The sequence below is a fragment of the Rattus rattus genome, chromosome 1 (assembly GCF_011064425.1).
Source record: "Rattus rattus isolate New Zealand chromosome 1, Rrattus_CSIRO_v1, whole genome shotgun sequence".
Lineage (NCBI taxonomy): Eukaryota > Metazoa > Chordata > Mammalia > Rodentia > Muridae > Rattus > Rattus rattus.
Window position 1 is genome coordinate 174,082,635 of NC_046154.1, and position 17,266 is coordinate 174,099,900.

General features: G+C 46.5%; 1 protein-coding gene across 1 annotated transcript in view; it reads right to left on the reverse strand.

The window, feature by feature from the left end:
• The window catches only part of Plxnc1 (plexin C1), a 152,433-nt gene that overhangs the window by 113,619 nt on the left and 21,548 nt on the right, over positions 1–17,266 (reverse strand). The window contains exons 3-5 of the mRNA XM_032917107.1: positions 16,387–16,527; positions 4,583–4,717; positions 606–706 (exon numbers count right to left, since the gene is read on the reverse strand). Of these exons, the coding sequence (XP_032772998.1) occupies positions 606–706; positions 4,583–4,717; positions 16,387–16,527 (377 nt within the window). The remainder of the gene's footprint in view (positions 1–605; positions 707–4,582; positions 4,718–16,386; positions 16,528–17,266) is intronic.

Below are 17,266 nucleotides of genomic sequence, written 5' to 3' on the forward strand. Positions count from 1 at the left end.
GGTCCCAGCGATGCTAAGAACTGCCATGGAGAGGAAGCCGCTACAAGTCGCCCTTGAGCCTAGATGGGTCGCACACATCGTAATTCAAGACCAAGCTGGGCAGATTCTGCCTGGAGACTGAGATTGTACATCAGGCCCAGGGCTATATGGTGTGCAAGAAGACAATGCCATCAATAATACGGCTTCCGGCGAGCGAGCAGAACACACGGCGTGATGAGGATTCATTTGAGAATGTTCAAACGTGGCTATTCTTTTTATCGTCTCCAAGGGCGAACCTTTTGCCTCTCTCTGAAGTCTTGGCGAACTTGGTAGGAAATAAAGAGCAAACCCGGCAGCACTAGCCTCTCCCGTTCTCTCGCCACGTCCCCGCCTTCTCTCCCCACCCCCTCCCCCAGATCGGGTAGCCCTGTGTGGCCTGGGTCAAATGACTTGACGATACTGACATGGCAAGAACCATCTTTAAGAATGAATTATGGTTACACCGTACAAGTCAGTCCTGGAGAGCCACAGCGTGGGAATGGATCATTAAAAGTAGGGCAACAAGTGTTGGGCCGCATGACACTTTCTGGAAACCGTGAGTTGGTGAGAAAAGGTTTAGGAAATACCTTTGTAGCGGGAGGCACCAGCCACAGTGGGGGTCTGCCGCTGCTAAGCACTGGAAACAGGATTTACGTTTACTGCAGTTTGCAACTTGAATTCTTCTCACCTGAAAAGGAGGAGGGCATCAGCTCAGAGGGAATCACAAGCAACACTGCGGGTCGGGGGACAGGGCGGGGGTTGGGGGAATGAGGGAGCAGGCAACACAAAGTGTATTTGTCAGTTTGAGCCCTGAATGTCTCCACAGAGGCGGCATCCGATGGCAGGTCTCGAGTTCCAGGCTATGATGCAGCTAGGAAGCTCCTGAAAAGTACAGAAGGCTATCCCTCTTTGCCCCAGTGAAGCCTAAACCCGCAAATCCAACCAAGAACAGATCGAAACCATTTGAAGAAAACATATTGTGCCTATATGTGCACGGTGCATTTTCAATCTTCTCCTTCCCTAAGCAATACAACAGGATGATTTATATCTTTATCATTGTATCGTATTATAGGCAACTAATTGTAACTAACCTAGAGCTAATTCAATGTACGTGGGAGGATGCATACAGGTTAGATGCAAATTTTTGAGGGCTTTGTGGAACCAATCCCCAGAAAAATACCAAGAGACAATTGTATCCCCAGACTCCCCTGTTCTCTGAGACTCTTCCCAGGCCTGGGGGTGGCGTCTAGGAGTGCATTTTACTAAGAGCCTTCTCAGGTGGGTCTTCCCATAGTCAGGTTTCTGATCTGTGGATAATTACTTCCATAGGGATCACGGAGCCAGGTCACCTCGCTTTCATACAGGGACAGTCAGTATAATCAGTGGCGTTATGGAAATGAGCATCTGGGTGTAGGCAGTCGTTCTGCCCCAGAACCATCAGCACGAGTCCAGCCAGGGATGTGGAAATGAAGTGGTGTTAGGGTACTACCATCACTCCAGTGCCTGGCTCAATGACTCACACCCATCCCATCTGGGTTGCAAGCAGAAGAAACCTGAGGAGACAGGGTGTAGTTTAGTAGCCAAGGAGCTGGGTTCAATTCTCAGCACTACAAAGAGGGGGGATTAAAACCATTTCCTATCTTGAGAATGTCTTTCCCACTTTCCCATTTGTCAGTCTATGGTACTGGGAAGGTCCGGGAAGTTAGCAGAGGCAGAAAGTTTGGAGTGCCCAAGTGTTGCCTGGCACATCTCCTGAAGGCAACATTACCTAGCAGGCAGTAAGAAAACGTGCAGAACTCATTATCCTGGGAAGCTGTGCATGCTGGGAAGTATGCGTAGAGAAATGGAGAATTCGAGGAGTTTGTGGTGAAAACAGGGCATATCTGAGGAGGGTCCTTCAATCCCAGGTTGACCTCACGCAGGATCACTGGGCCCTCTCGTTTCGGTCCTCTGCGCCGCTGACAGTTGCAGGCGGAATTAACGAGAATGTGGATATTTATTTCCTCATAGCTCACAAAACATCTTCCCGGTTCTGAGGGATTTTATTAAGTGTCACGTAATCTCTCTAACCTTGTTTCCTCGCCTGTAAAGACGGCACTGGTACAACCAACTTCGCAGGGTTATTACAGGCGTAGTCTGAAGCATACTAAATAATTTGTGTCATAAGCACTAGCTATTGCTATTATGGGAGAAAATGGTGCTATGGTCCAGCAAACTTGAACAGTAAGTTTCCTTAGCACAGGATTGTGAGAGCCTTTGAGTCTGACCAGCACCATAACACTGTAGAGACATTAATAACAATGGACCGAAGGAGCTTCTCTTGCTGAGAACCTTCAGGAGAATACTAGTCTCTAGAACGTTCTTCAAGAAGGACCGTTTAACATATTTAAGCACAAACATTACTCTATGGAAAAGATAAAATACTATAATTATTACATTAGACCTGCTTCCCAATTAATACACCGTGGAACTATTTCTCATTAGTACATATATCTGCATATGATTATGTTTAATGGGCACATATTAATACCACTTTATGGATTTCCTACGGCCTTTAAAATAAATACTATCTTCCTAGAATCTAGGAAGGACATTCCTTGCATTTGGACTTTTGGGGGATCGTATTTGTACAACCACAGTCAACTGCAGGTTTGTATTTCAGTCTTTTTCTGGAGACAGGGCCTCACTATGTGGTCCAAACTTTAATTTGTCATCCCCCTGCCTCTGCCTACGAAGTATAAGGATTACAAGGGTGTCTTGCTATAGTTGGCTAAGAACCTTTTGCAATTATGCTAAAGTAAAGAATATAGAGACAATAGGTTTTGACACTCTACCCCCTTGATAACGGTCCCTAAGGTCTTCGGGCTGTAAGTCATTAGGGGCTGGACATCTTTACTTTCTAGAAAGTGAAGATCTATGAATCACTGGTGCATTGACAGTTGTCTGCAGCCCACAGCACCGGGTCTTCAGCCTACAGCATTGGGTTTCAGAGTTCTACAAATATCTTTGTGCGTAGTGACGGGAATTTATGAGCTCTCTGCAGCATTTCAAAAAAACAAAATGGGAGGAAATATGCACAGATCAAGCCAGACTTCCAGTAGCTTTGCTTTGGGGGCTTGGAATCTTATCAGCTTTGCTTGGTAGCACAGTCAGTCAGTACCCTGGCTGGCAGTTTTGAGATGTCCTTGATAAATGAAGCCTGGGAATGGGAATGGTTACTTAATAAACAGAGTGTGTTGGACAGACAAAAGTCTTTTAGATATGGGATCCCAAGGAAGAGGCATAACACAGAGTGCTTGAATGTACAAAGCAGGCCTGCACTGAAGGCTGTATAAAGCGGAAAAAGCTATGGGAGGGTCGGATGTGGCCATCGTAATGTGACCACTGCACATAGCCAATTCAAACTGCGAGGAGTAATGTGGCCTTTCTAAGAATACTCGATCCGGTCGCCCCTACCCTGGGACTCAAAAGGCAAACACATGCAGGACAGTCATTGCTTTCCTCCTGAGAGTGGCTGAAAGAGAAGAAGTGACAAATAGGGGAAGGGGAAGGACCTCTGTGACATCCACTGCACAACGATCTAAGCCCCAAATACCTTCTTCATACTTAGTGTGTTCAGAGGATCATGGATCAAAATCCCATGCCAGTATAAAGCACAGGCTCTAGAATTAGGGCAGAGTTTGAGTTCTAACTCTCTTAAAGATGATATGTACAGATATATCATATATGTGTCTATACATTATACATGTATATACAGATACATTATAAATATACACATATATACATATATATATACATATATACACACACACACATGTATTTCCTGGAACTACTTAACTTTTGCAATCTTAGACTTTTCATGTATAAGTGGAATAATAATTTCATTAACATATTTCATTAGTATCCTTTATCACATACAGGTGTACACACATGTACACAACTCATTACACACACACAGAGACCCTACAAGGCACAAGGACTCCCACTTTGTAAGAACTCAGGAAAAAACAGTTTCCTTTTCTTAAAGATAAAGAAAATGTTGAAAAGGTATTGTTTTCATTTCAGTAGTCAGTACCAAGAAAAACTGAGACATTCAGATAAATTAAGAGTGTGCAGGGTAGGGTGAGTGACATATACTCCTCAGTTCATGAATATGTATGAGGCTGTGGCCTGGCATTAACCCCACGTCCCAAAGCCAGTCCCATTGGGCATACTCATAAATGCATCTAAACGCTCAGTGGCCCCACAATAAATGTGTAAATTCAGTTACTTCACTGATTATGCACCCATTTGCAAGCACACACACACCCCCACCCTGAAAAACTGGCACTGGAAATATAGCCAATAATAAAATTGTCTAAATGGGTAATACTTCTTGCTTAGTTACTGATGACAGGCACTATGGGTTTTAATTCCGTGCTCACGGCCCACCATAGGTCTTCTCAAAGCCCGCGGCGGTGTATAAACCTGGCGGCTCAAAGTAAAAGCTTTGCCATGGCACAGTGACATCAGTGAGATAATTCCTATTCATGAGTCAGAAGCCAGAAGTGGTGTCTTCACCTACCTCCTTCCCAGCCGTTAGGTAGATGTAGATGTCCTTCACGGGGTGAGGAACGAGCTTGTAGAACACGGGCGTTTCTTCTTTAATTTCATAGATAACCTCTGGGCAATTTGAAGTCAAATTCTCTCCAAGAACAACCTTTATTTTTTTTTCAAAAAAGGAAAAAAAAAGAAATATAATTTCTATTAAATATTCTGAGGATCAGGATAGTAAGACCTGTAGCTTAATCCCAAGGCTACATCCTTTCCTAGTCGTGTGACATCTGCAAGCTCACTCCCAACTCTGAGAAACCCTCCATTGGGAATTCAGCCAATAATCAAACTCTATAAATAGGTAATATTTCTTGCTTCATATGTGTCTATACATGTGTGTGTGTGCGCGCGCGCACGCGCGTGTATGTGTTTGTGTGTGGAGTAGATGGTAGTCTCATCTATAAATATATATATGTATATATGCATATGTGTATATGGGTAACTGGGTGAGAGTGTATTTCTTAATCAACCTCTCCTAATTCCATCTTCAACAAGATCGACAATACCAAGCACAGCGTGTCTTTTTGGCTAAGAGACAAAGTCACCAAAACTCTCACAGATAGCCACACTTAAATTCAATGTGGAATCTCGTTTCCTAGTTTTCTGACCAGACCTGGCTCTATCAGAAACCACTTCCTTAAGTATCACACTCCAAGAGCGACCTTGAAGCTAAAGGCATCCTGTGTTCAACACCCATTGGCATGGGTTAGTCTGTGGCTCCTCCATGGCTCTAAGGTCACCCCGACAAGTTCACAGGGATAGACAAGTGCGTGTGTGTTTACATATAAAGCAGTCACAGGTGTGAATCAGTATTCTGAGGCTTGGCAACTAGACACCTGAGTGTCATTCATCTCAGGTCAATAAACATCTACTGATTGCCCGTATACTGTGTGGGGCTCAGAAAAATGGCGGAGAACACAATGTTGGGTTATGGGGTAGAGTGGGGGGCGGGGAACAGATCAGGGAAAGAAATCCTGCCCGTGTGAACTCTACACACATGGGGTGGAAATGGTAGCCTCATCTATAAACGTGAACTAATGATAGTACAGTATGGCTGACTGATGAGATGCTGAAGTGGAAAAGGAGAATCTGGGCTCACGGTGGGTCTTTAAAGAGAGTGACACCCACAACAGTCATTTAGGTACCTGGTGATAGGTGAGGGGTTTTGCTTGTTTGTTTAAATTTATTCATTTTAGTGTGTCTGGGTGTTTTCTCCATGGATGTCTGGGCACCATAGGTATGCCTTGTGTTCCCCGAGTCCAGAAGTAAGCATTGGATCCCTTAAGGCTAGAGTTGCTGATGGCTGTGAGTCACCACACGGATGCTGGGAACTGAACCCATGTCCTCTGGAAGAGCAACAGGTGCTCTTAACCAGGGAGCCATCTGGCCAGCCTGAAATCTGTTTTGTTTTAAGAGTCCCAGTCAGTGCAGGGTCCCTGAAGTCTAAGGAGGCCAACGTGACAGGAGCAGCTGAGTGAGTGATCACAGGGTGGGCACAGGTTCTGTGGCCTGTGGGTCCTGCCGTCCACCCTGGAGGGAGAGAAGAAGCCATTGAGGCTTTGGACAGATGACTGACAAGACAAAGAGGGAGGGTTCATGTGTGCAGGTCAGATGAGCAACTACCGGCACCTTGGAGACTTGGGACAGGGACCTGGGTTAGACCCGGCTTTACATTTAAGTGGCTGTGTCCCTTTGAACTTGCACTCAACTGTCCAGACTGCCCTTTTCTTGTCTATAAACCGGGACTGCTGTGTAGGCTCTGTTAACACCTGAATAAAGAGCATGAGATCCTTAACTCGTAATCGGTATCCAACGCACGACAGCCTGTGGCTAGATTCCAAGTCCCTTTGGGTAGGGGGCCATCTTTAAAAAGTGCTGGCATTGACATTTTCGTCAGGTGGAAGACATCTAGCTAGACAATCTGAATTTACAGGTTTAATAAAGGTTTTTAATTATTTTTCTGTGCCCTGGGGACAGGGTGAAGGTATGGGTATGTGAGTATGGAGGTCAAAGGTCAACTTGCAAGAGATGGTTCTCCTCTTCCACTACCTGGGTCCCAGGTTTGAACTTTGGTTGTCGGGCTTGGCAGAAAGCCCCCTTAGCTCCTGAGCCATCTCATAGGCCCAATGTCCACATGTCTGCTATGGTGGGCACTAGTCCTATGGCGTCTATGTCTTGGAAAGAAACAGAAAGAGACGCCCAAGATTCTTTGTGGGCAAAGCTACGCTCACATATCCGCTGAGCAGTGGCATCCCTACCCCAGCATACCTTCATGGCATCTTGGCATTTGTTATTGCATTGCCAGCTCTTTATCAGTTCAGCACAGGGGGCAGTGCTTCGTACCCATTACCCCCTGACACTGGCTTTGCCCTGTGACGTCACACCAGCATCTGCTTAATCAATGCCCAGCAGATTTGGTGCACCTAACCTTACGAGACTACTCGGCAAAGCCTGCGGAGGTTCAGTCAAAGTCAATCTCGCTGACCATATACATTAGGTATGACTTTTGAAAAATCCCGCTTTAGAGCCGGGCTGTGGTGGCACGCGCCTTTAATCCCAGCACTCTGGAGGCAGAGGCAGGCGGATCTCTTTGAGGTCGAGGCCAGCCTGGTCTACAGAGTGAGTTCCAGGACAGTCTGGATATACAGTCTGGGGGGAAAAAAAATCCCCCTTTAAAATAGCAAAGTTACGTTCCTGGACCCAAGGGGGCAAGTAGGTGCCGAGCCAGTAAGTGGCAAGCTCGCCAAGACTTGCTAACTCGTGACCAACTCATAAGTTACATTATGACTTAGCTCAGAATTAAATGGCTTCTAGAAGGGGATAGTTTAGAAGGAAAGAGAGAAAGCTACTTAAACAATGAAAAGATCGACAGGATTCTCAAGGAAGCCCCAAGAAGAGTTACTACTTCCGTCCTGCTTCCGGAAGTTATCCCAACAAGCTTCCTCCCTCAGGAGAGCTCTCTGCCCCCGCATTCAGAACTCTGACCTTCAACCTGGACCCAGCCGAATCTCCACTGCTAACTTCCACGTAGCTCCGGAAGCAAAAGTCACAGAACAAGCTTAAAGGAAACCGGAAACAAACAGGCAAACCCACAATGAGAGACACTTGAAGACCCTAGAACCTGGCTTTTCAGTAAGCCAGTGGGAGAGAGAGAATTAAGTGGGAGGGGTGCCTGAGGCCAGAGGCACCCAGATGTGCTCCAGACACCGATTTGAACCAAATAATTTTAAGTGTATTTTTAATCAATTGTGAAGTTTCAGCTGTATTCAGTAGCTAATCCTAAGAAATTCCAGATAATTTTGTTAACTGTGATAATGACATTATAGTCACAGTTGGGGACACGATAATAATTTCTTAGAGAGGCATAATGAAATATCTTGGGGTAAATGTCATAGTGTCTGGAATTTGCTTTAAAATAAGAAGAGACATAAAATAATTTAGAAAAACACCATCACTCATCCATGTTTGGGGCGTCAGGAGCTGCCTATAAGCCGTTACAGGGTCTTACACACTTGCAGTGCCGCTGGGAAGAGAGGAGGGATGTGACAGGATCTGTTTACTTGACGCCTTGAAGATGAGGCACCAGCATCCTTGAGCAAACCAAATGAGGGCAGGGAAGGCTTTATTTAAAACACGGATGTTTCCAGGTACGCCTTGCCAGGACCTACCAACAATTTCCTAAACAGGCTCCTTGGCACGGCATGCCCAACCGTAGATGCTGGGTGTGAATGGGCGTGCGTCAGGGATGCTGGAATTAAGATCCCTCTGGAAGACAATCTAGAAGAATCTGTAATAAAAATTATAAAGCATGTATTCTTGGGCCCAGATGTCTTTGTGTGTGTGTGTGTGTGTGTGTGTGTGTGTGTGTGCGCGCGCGCGCGCGCGCACACACACAGACATATTGATATATAGTCACTGTAACATCCTGTTAAAAGTAAAACTCTGGAGTTACCTAAATATCAATAATAGGGGATGATGTGAACAATAGGCTTCTGTAAACAATAGTGTAAAAACAAACAGGGTTACCTGAACAGTAGTGTGAAAACTGGAGTCCTCTTCAGCCATCAATGTAACTAGAAAGCACTTTTATTGTTCATATAGTTTCTTAACATGTTATAGCAAATGTATGTTCATGTAAACACAACTGTTTCTATATATACATATATTTAATATGTAATATGTTCAGTAAAAATAGAGGGGAAAGGACATCACACACACACACACACACACACACACACACACACACACACACACACCTGCTCTTATTAGAAAGCTAACAGTGAAACTTCTTTCATTAGTTGTACTAGGAAAGGAACCTGAAATGGGAAATTGGGAATGGGTGGATTTCACTCTGTACTGCACTTCCTTGGTTATTTAGGGTTTTAAACAATGTCCATGTATTACCTTTAAAAATAAAGACATAAGGCCAGGCATGGTGGCACACAACATTAATTCCAGTACTAGGCAGGCAGAAACAGGCAGATCTGCTGGAGGTTTAAGGCTAGCTTAGTCCACAGGCCAACCAGGGCTACACAGTGGGGACCTTATGTAAAACTAACACACACACAACACACACAACACACACACACACACACACACACACACACACACAAATAGACTTAAATTTAAGAATATTTGGAGGTGGGCGGGTCAAACAGATTAGGCAAACAATGACCTCTACATGCTGGAGAGGAAAACAATGGAAAGTTTAAACTTTTATTCCAAAGATCCCAAACGCACTACAGCAAGAGTTAGGGACATCCGCTTTTGCAGCCCCCAGTCTCAGCTCTCAGTGGCCAACACGGGTTTCCGCTCACAGCCCCCAGCTCACCCAGATCAGGGGCACAGGAGACCTCTTAGACTTTCAGTCGCAGTCTGCACAAGGACATCCAGGCTGAGAAAAAAAGAAAGCCACCGAGGCTAGAGCAAAGGAGACTTTGCTCCTTGGCCCGGTTGAGCTGGGCGGCTTTGGGAAAAGAACAGGATCAGAGGAGCAGTGCGGGCAAGAACCGTGAGTCACAGCTACCCAAAATGGGTGGAATTTTGCATAAGAGAAACGGCTTCCAACTCTCGAGACAATCTGCTCAGCCGCGGTGTGGATTTTCATTTGTTACTTCCAACACTCGACCTTAATGTAGATCTAAGCTGAAGTCTCTCTGTGCCTCCTCTGTGTATATTCTTACATATGCCTCATTATCTGGCCTCACCTCCTCCGAGCAGCCCTCCCTGATTGTCTGCCTCTCCCCTGTGGCCATTGTCCTCTGGTGCTCTTCTTGGTACTTCAGTTACTCTCTAAATGACTTTATCATTGGATCATTAATTTACTTGTTTTCTGCCTTTGATCCCCCCCCCCACTCACTCTCTCTCTCTCTCTCTCTCTCTCTCTCTCTCTCTCTCTCTCTCTCTCTCTCAGCAGGAAGGTAAGGCTTGTCTCTTTGGCTCACCTTTGTGGCTCTTTTGAGATAGCTATGTTACTACTCTGTGATCCTGCTTGGCCTGGAACTCACTCCACAGAGCAGGCTGACCTTCAACTCACAAGAGATCCTCCCGCCTCTGCCTCCCAAGGGCTAGGATGAGCACACGCAGCTCTTTTGACTCACTTCTGTACCTGAGTAACCGGAACAGTGCCTGGTGCAGGGGAGGCTTGAGAGAAAATATGTATTAAGTCAAAAGCTACTCTATTAGCATTCGAGATGGTGGAAAGCTCTTCACGTTCTTCCAGCCAGGGCCTTTGTAAGGAAGCGAATTTTCCCTGATGGAGAATTTCAGTTCATGTCAACAATATTGCTTCTGTTGACATCTTTCTGAAGCCTCGTGGTAGGCAACCAGCCCCGAGATTTCTGCTGCGTACGAAAACCTCCCAGCCGCGAGGCTAAAATTAAGCGAGTGGAGATTTCCACAGCAGTCACAGGGCAGCTAGCCCCGTGCTCCACAGTGAGGAAGATGAAGAAGAGAAAATAAACTAAGCAGGACACTTATTTCTTTGTTCCTTTCCAATTGCCGTGAGATGGAAACGCCGGGCTCACAAAGCTAGGATGTCTTACGGGTCAATGAGGCAATTGTTTATTCTTTCGAAGAAAATGGTTCTTGAGAAACACAGGGAAGGAGACTTAATTCTCTCCCCTGGACACACAAACAATTATGCACTGCCGTGTGTTGGGTCTTTGTAGTTAGGGACAATAAAGATAAACGTGAAGAGTAAGGGGAAATCTCTCCTGTTTCCTGTTTACTTTTCAGAACAGGTAGTTAGGGAAGTGCGTGGCCTGAACTCTGAGTCCTAGACTTGCATATCACTTGGAGCTAATGATTCCAAGTCAGGGAGTCCCTGGACTCACAAGCTGCAGTGTAATGGAGTGACTTTGAAATAAGTTTCATATAACATTCTACACAGCCAACCACAGGGCCTGTTTCCAAGCCTGATACACGCTGCGGTTTCTGCTGTTTGGCCCATTACATTTGCTCAGCCCTACCTACCGTCACTGGGCCTGTCTTAGGTCCTCCTCCCTGTGTCTTTCACATTTTGTGGAAGTACAGTAAAAATATTTCATTTAAGACCTCTTCTTGCATTCAACCTGTCAACCCTAATAGCCAGAGGACGAGAGAGACTCTTCAGGAACTTGTGGTTGAGTTCTGGAAGCATGCTCTGGAACTGACTTGATTTGCTCCGCGGAGTAGAGTATTAACAATACGGTCTGCCAGTGCTGATGAAGCCCTGTGAGAAATACCCTTCTGCTGCATGCATGACATAGCTTCCTGTGCCAGCACCCTACCTCAGCAACCAGGAAATTGGGAAACCCTAGTTCTCCTATCAGGGGGGCCATTCAAACAATGCAAGCTCAGAAGGTTTACTGTTCTTCAAAAGGAGCCTACGTGGGGAAACCTGGGCTCTATTGGCGGTACAGAGGTCCCCACGAGCCACTTGTAGCCCCAAGAAGAGGGACTGAGCCCTCAGCTGCTTGAAACTGTCCCCAAGTAGGAACAAAGTAAAAACCACAGAAACCATTGCCCCTTCTCAGGAAACCTCAGACACTGGTGTCTCGGGATCAACCCAGTTGCCCCAACACCAAGCAGAAAAGTTCACAGCTCCCTCCAGGCACCTCTGTTAAGCCCTACAGACTGCATTTAAACTGTAAATGCAGTTTTGCCAGAGGATAAAAGCTTAGGCTCTGGGGACAGATTGTTTCCGTTCAAATCACCTTGAACCAGCTGCCTAATGCCCTAAAGCCCCGGGATTTCTCATTGATAAAGTGGGGATGGTCATAGTATTGACTTGTAAGGATTAAATGAATTAACCCATGCTGATGCTGGTTCTGATGGCAGGTGCATAGTAAGAGCCCAGAAACGCTGGCTTTTATTAGTCCTCACCCGCTCCCTCCTTATCTTCTCTGCTGTAAGAAAGGTTAATGGGCACGCATAAAGTTACAAATTTCACATTTCATGCATATTCCTTTATGGCTTATTTTTACCACCTGGAAAAGCTCAAAAACCCTCCCACTTTGCCCTTGAGATAAGGAGAGAATATTCTACACGCAACGGAGTCAGCTCAAAGGAGTCCAAAGCACCCGACAGACTCCACCACAGTTGGAGAAGCAATGCAGCATGTGTTCCTAGGATGGTACACCCCACATGACACTGCCATGTGGATTTCCAAACACTGAGTTCAGAGTCGGCACACTTTCAGCTGATTTCAGTGAAGAATACTGACAACTTTAAAAAATGATCACATGTAACCGGATTCAGAAAGGAAGCAAAATGGAGAAATGTTGGGGTGCGGGGTATGACTTGCTACATGACCACAAAACACCTGCTGAGAAATCGGTCGGGCAAGACCTCTGAGCTCCACGTTTCTTCCTTTTCCCCACGATTTTACAGAGGCAGGAGGAGGCAGTAAAGGTGCGAGCAAACCATAAAGTCTCTAGGTTTTTCATGGCTCATCATTGAAATTTACCTTTGGAGCATGAAATCTTTACCTGTCTTCTTTGGAGCAGGGTGTGTGTGTGTGTGTGTGTGTGTGTGTGTGTGTGTGTGTGTGTGTGTGTGGGTCTGTCTGTCTGTGTGTCTGTCTCTGTGTGTCTGTCTCTGTGTGTGTGTGTCTCTCTGTGTGTGTGTGTGTGTGTCTGTCTCTGTGTGTGTGTCTCTGTCTCTCTCTCTCTCTGTGTCTGTGCCTCTGTGTGTGTGTGTGTGTGTGTGTGTATATATGTTTGTCTGTTTCTCTGTGTGTGCCTGTCTGTCTCTCTCTCTCTGACTCTCTCTTTGTCTCTGTCTCTGTCTCTCTCTCTCTTTCTCTGTGTGTGTCTGTCTGTCTGTCTCTGTGTATCTGTACCTGTGTCTGTCTGTCTGCTTTTCTGTTTTTCTGTCTGTATGTCTGTCTGTCTCTGTGTGTGTGTGTGTGTGTGTGTGTGTGTGTGCATGTGCGTGTGTAAAGATTCTCTATGAAGTGATCCAGTATCTCGGCTCAAGTTCAAATTGTGTTCCCATATAACAGAACACGATAGAGCTATTTAAAAATACTGTTTACAAAGGGTTGGCAGCAACATTTTAATATAAGCCTCTTCCCTCATTAGCTGGAGGAAAAGAAGGACACAAAACTGGATACAGTCTGACCTCAACTATGTAAAAAAAGAACCCAAAATGCTGACAGCAGTTGCCTCTACATGACGCAATTAAGGATCATTTTTATTTTGCCTTCCTCTTATCCCCCGCTACCCTGCAACTCTCTACGTGAGCTTACAGTTCTTTTACAAGCAGGGGGAAAATTATTTAAATAGCTTGAGGTTTAAAATGGCACCAAAATTATATTAAAACTCCATGAGGTTTGCAGAGACGGAAGAAGTCAGGTTTTTACTGGTGGTGATAAAAACAGCAACGGGCTGCCGGTTGCCTGCCTCATATCCAGCCAGGCATATACTACGGTGCCTGGCACGTGTCAAAATGCCTTCGCCTCTGATCACTGTGAAACTGATGAGTCAGACTGTGGGTGATGGAGCCTTTCTTCTCCTCCTCCGGCCCTCTGCATCAGGATGGGGCTTGTTTCTTTGGTGCTCATTAATACCTCCAGGAAGAGGCTTAGAAGCTGAGCTTGTGTCTCTCAGTGTTTATCTTCCCTAACAGTTCTGGAGAAAAGTGTGGCAAGAGGGAAGTGAGGCTCTTTTGAATAAAACAATCTGGGGACCCTCTGCGTACTATCCTGCTTTATTGGGGGGGGGTACTCTCCAAGTCATTTCAAAGGCTATACCCAAGAATCTGTACACTGACACAAGAGACAGTGTGAAGGGAATTACTACTGTCCTGAGAGTGTGGGTCTGGGAGGGAGCCTCACCCCTCACAGCCTCCTGCTGTGGGAGGGAACTGTCCAGAGAGACCAAGTATGGGGAGTGATTAATCCTCAAGAAGTAAACACAGGGTCAGGTCAGGGTTTCCCTCAATCATAGGAACCTCAACTGTACAGGAACTCCCTCCCAATACCCCTTCCCCTTACTTAGAGCCCCCAAGGGAAGTGCCTGGACGCTGAGACACAGGCTGCAAGGTGTCCACAGCTGAGAGTTATGGGTCCAGCCTCTGGCCTTGTTCCAGGTTCAAATCCCTGCACTGCCCATTTGTAACCTTGCCCAATCACTCAACAACGAACGCTAGGCCTCCATTCTTCCATCTGTAAAATGGGGCTGGTGAATTATTTAACCCGCAGGAAACACTGTAGAAACGTTAAGCCACAAAACTGAAACAAAATGCATGTCTACCCTTGTTAGCTGAACCCTAAAAAAAAATGAGACTACAGATGGGGGTCTCCAAGTGGTACCCCATACAGAACATGAGGACAGCAAGACTTTATCGCAACCGCCTCTCCATTAACAGCATGAAACTGCAGCTTGGGCCCACCCCCTGGCTTCCAGTAAGACTGAAACTCGGACAGCTGCACACACGAACGGCTGAGCTGAACCCACAGGACAAGGGAAGCCAAGCCATCCCATGGGGCACTATTTATAGGCAAGTGTTCCTTCACCTCCAATTCTTCGTGTGACAGTCTGGTAGGCTCAGCTTGGGGAAACAGTGTTCTTGTCAAAACACTTGTCAAAAACATCCCAAATCTGAAGAGATAATTGGTAAGGAGACCCAGGGAGGATGGATAGAAACGTCTTCTGCAGGGTTAATGGGCAACTCGGCCTGGCCAGGCTAGCATGTCCACAGGCATCCCTGGGTGTCAAGTGTGCAAAGATTGGTGGGTATCTATCTGTCTACCTTTCCTTTCCCCAGGAAATGAAACTAGCTCAACGAGAAAGACGATCAATGTATATTTAAGAGGAATGTGTATATAAACAAATTCCCTCCCATATGTTACTGGGTTTCCTCCAAAGGAAACAGACTCAATCAAATGCCTACCCAGCCCTCGGCACTGTGTCAGGCTGAGGGAATTCATGGCCCCCTTTACAGAAGGCTTAAAATCAAGTCGGTAGGACAGACACGAACCCCAGAGGGTAGGTATCAAGACAAGACATCGATAACAAGTCGAGGGATGGTGCTGGAAGTGAGTCGCTCAGGGGATGGGGAGAACAAGACATGTTTAGGGGCTTGGACACCGTTAAAGAGAAGGAAAGGTTGGAACCAAGCACAGAGGACTCAGTAAAGCATACAAAAAGCGGGGGAAATCCATTTCAGGCCATGGGTAGGTATGATCAAAGTGTGGACACAGGACTACATAGCGGCTCATACACAAGCTTGGCTGAAGGGAGGCTGTGGATGCAAAGCCATCGGATGAGGAAAGGATTTTTCTTTTCCTGCATAATCTCATTTTACAGTTGGAGAAATGGAGGCTAAGAGAGGCTAAACGATCTGCCTAAAGGCATACCTAGCTGAAGAGAGGGATGGCTAGGGTGGGTGGAGGTGACAGGGCTGCCAGGATTCAATTAAGAATCTGAGCTGAGGGTCAACTGAGTGACTGTGGAGAGAGGTGAAGCAGTGTCACCTGTCTAGGGTGACAGACACTGCGGTTCCCAGCCACTGGCTGTTACCAGAGGCCACGGGAGACACGCAATTCATGCTCGCTAATGACACTGACAAGAGGACCACTGGGTAATTTCGGATGAACCCCTTGGTGGTTCTGATTTGACTTTCTCCTCCTTGCCACTGCCCCTCCCCTTCCAAGTGAATTAAAGAAAAAACTCAACTTAACCAGGGTTCAGCTATGCCATGGGGGGAAAACAGTCCTGTGAGATGCAAGACCAGGGGAGTCTGGAAGAATTTCAGGTCTCTAACCTCTCCCGGGCACGCACAGGTTCAAAGGGCAGAAAACAACCCCCCCTCTGTGGGTGGCGAGTGGGCTGGAAGGAGGGCGCACCTGTTTCTTCTTTTTCTTTTCAAGCCTCTAATCGCTGGTCTCTTTGAAGTTGTGAGAAATAAGGCGCTTTGTACATTTCCAGTGTAAAGGAGAGAGAACTGAAAGGTTAAACGTCTTGGGAAGGTGAGTCAGGGATGGGGTAGGGGCTGGACCTGCATTCATCTCACCCAGCAGCAATGAGTAAGGAAGGGGGCATGGTGTGCCTCCTTCCCAGAGAGCAGGGGGCTGGTGCCTCATGGCAGGCTGAGGGTGTGACGGTGGCAGGAGAGGAAGGTCTATGTACAGATTACTAAAACGTCCTCCAAGCTTTGTCGGGACAGAGTATTAGCAAAGCGATGTTAGGTAGAGCCTTGCTTGTATTGGACTCAGGAGAGCATGAGGCAGGTACTAAGTGGCCCTTATTAAAACTTGGCATCTAAAGGAAGAAGCACAGAGAAACTGACCTTAAGTAACTGGCCGTCTCCAGTCCCCAAGAACAAAACAATCCTGTTCATCACCACCGTGCCATACACAGACGTCAGGTCGGAGTGGATCAGTGTTGACGATGCGATTGGCTGGACCTGTTCAGGCTGATCCCCTTCTTTCTACACAGAAAGGAACAAATAAGGGAAAAAGAATGATCATTTCTAAACATCCGTACTTCTCTTCACACTCATAAAGCGCCACTCACAGACCCTTAGGAAGTCTGCATTTCTAAGCCCCAGATACATTCTCTTCAACGGGATCCTTGGGAACAGCTTTCACACTGGCTTCGCCTGCCCACTCGCCTTGCTTGCCCAAGCCATGGAGAGTGTCCAGCTTCAGTGCATATTCACTTCTGATGGCCAGCGCTGAACTAGCCAGCCACGTCACGTTGCCCGACACTACTCCGTTTTGAGCTACGAAATAGAACTCTGTGTTATCGCTGGAGGAGAGGCCATTTCTGCACTGTGGCCAGGGAGGGACTGTACTGTTGGAGGGATTCTATTGCAGTTTGTTTTAGTTAGATAGTCACTTCTGTGACTATAAACGTGAACATGTCCCAGGAGTGACCTCAGACTGTCCTACTAGGCAGCAGGATGTTATCAATAGAGCAGCAGAAAGGCAGAGAAGGGAGATTCTAAATAAACAAAGTGCACTGTGAAGCCCAAAGACTACTACAGAAGGCAGATGGGGCTGGGGATGGTGGTCAGACACAGTGACCCAGCTAATGAGGAACAAAGTAGGACTGGACCCTGAGCGGAGGCCTTCAAAGCAGAAGTGAAAAGCACAAAACCCTCAACCCAAACACGTTTAAGTTGCATGAGGCTTTGAGCACGCGGAGTCACATGCTTGTTCCTGCTC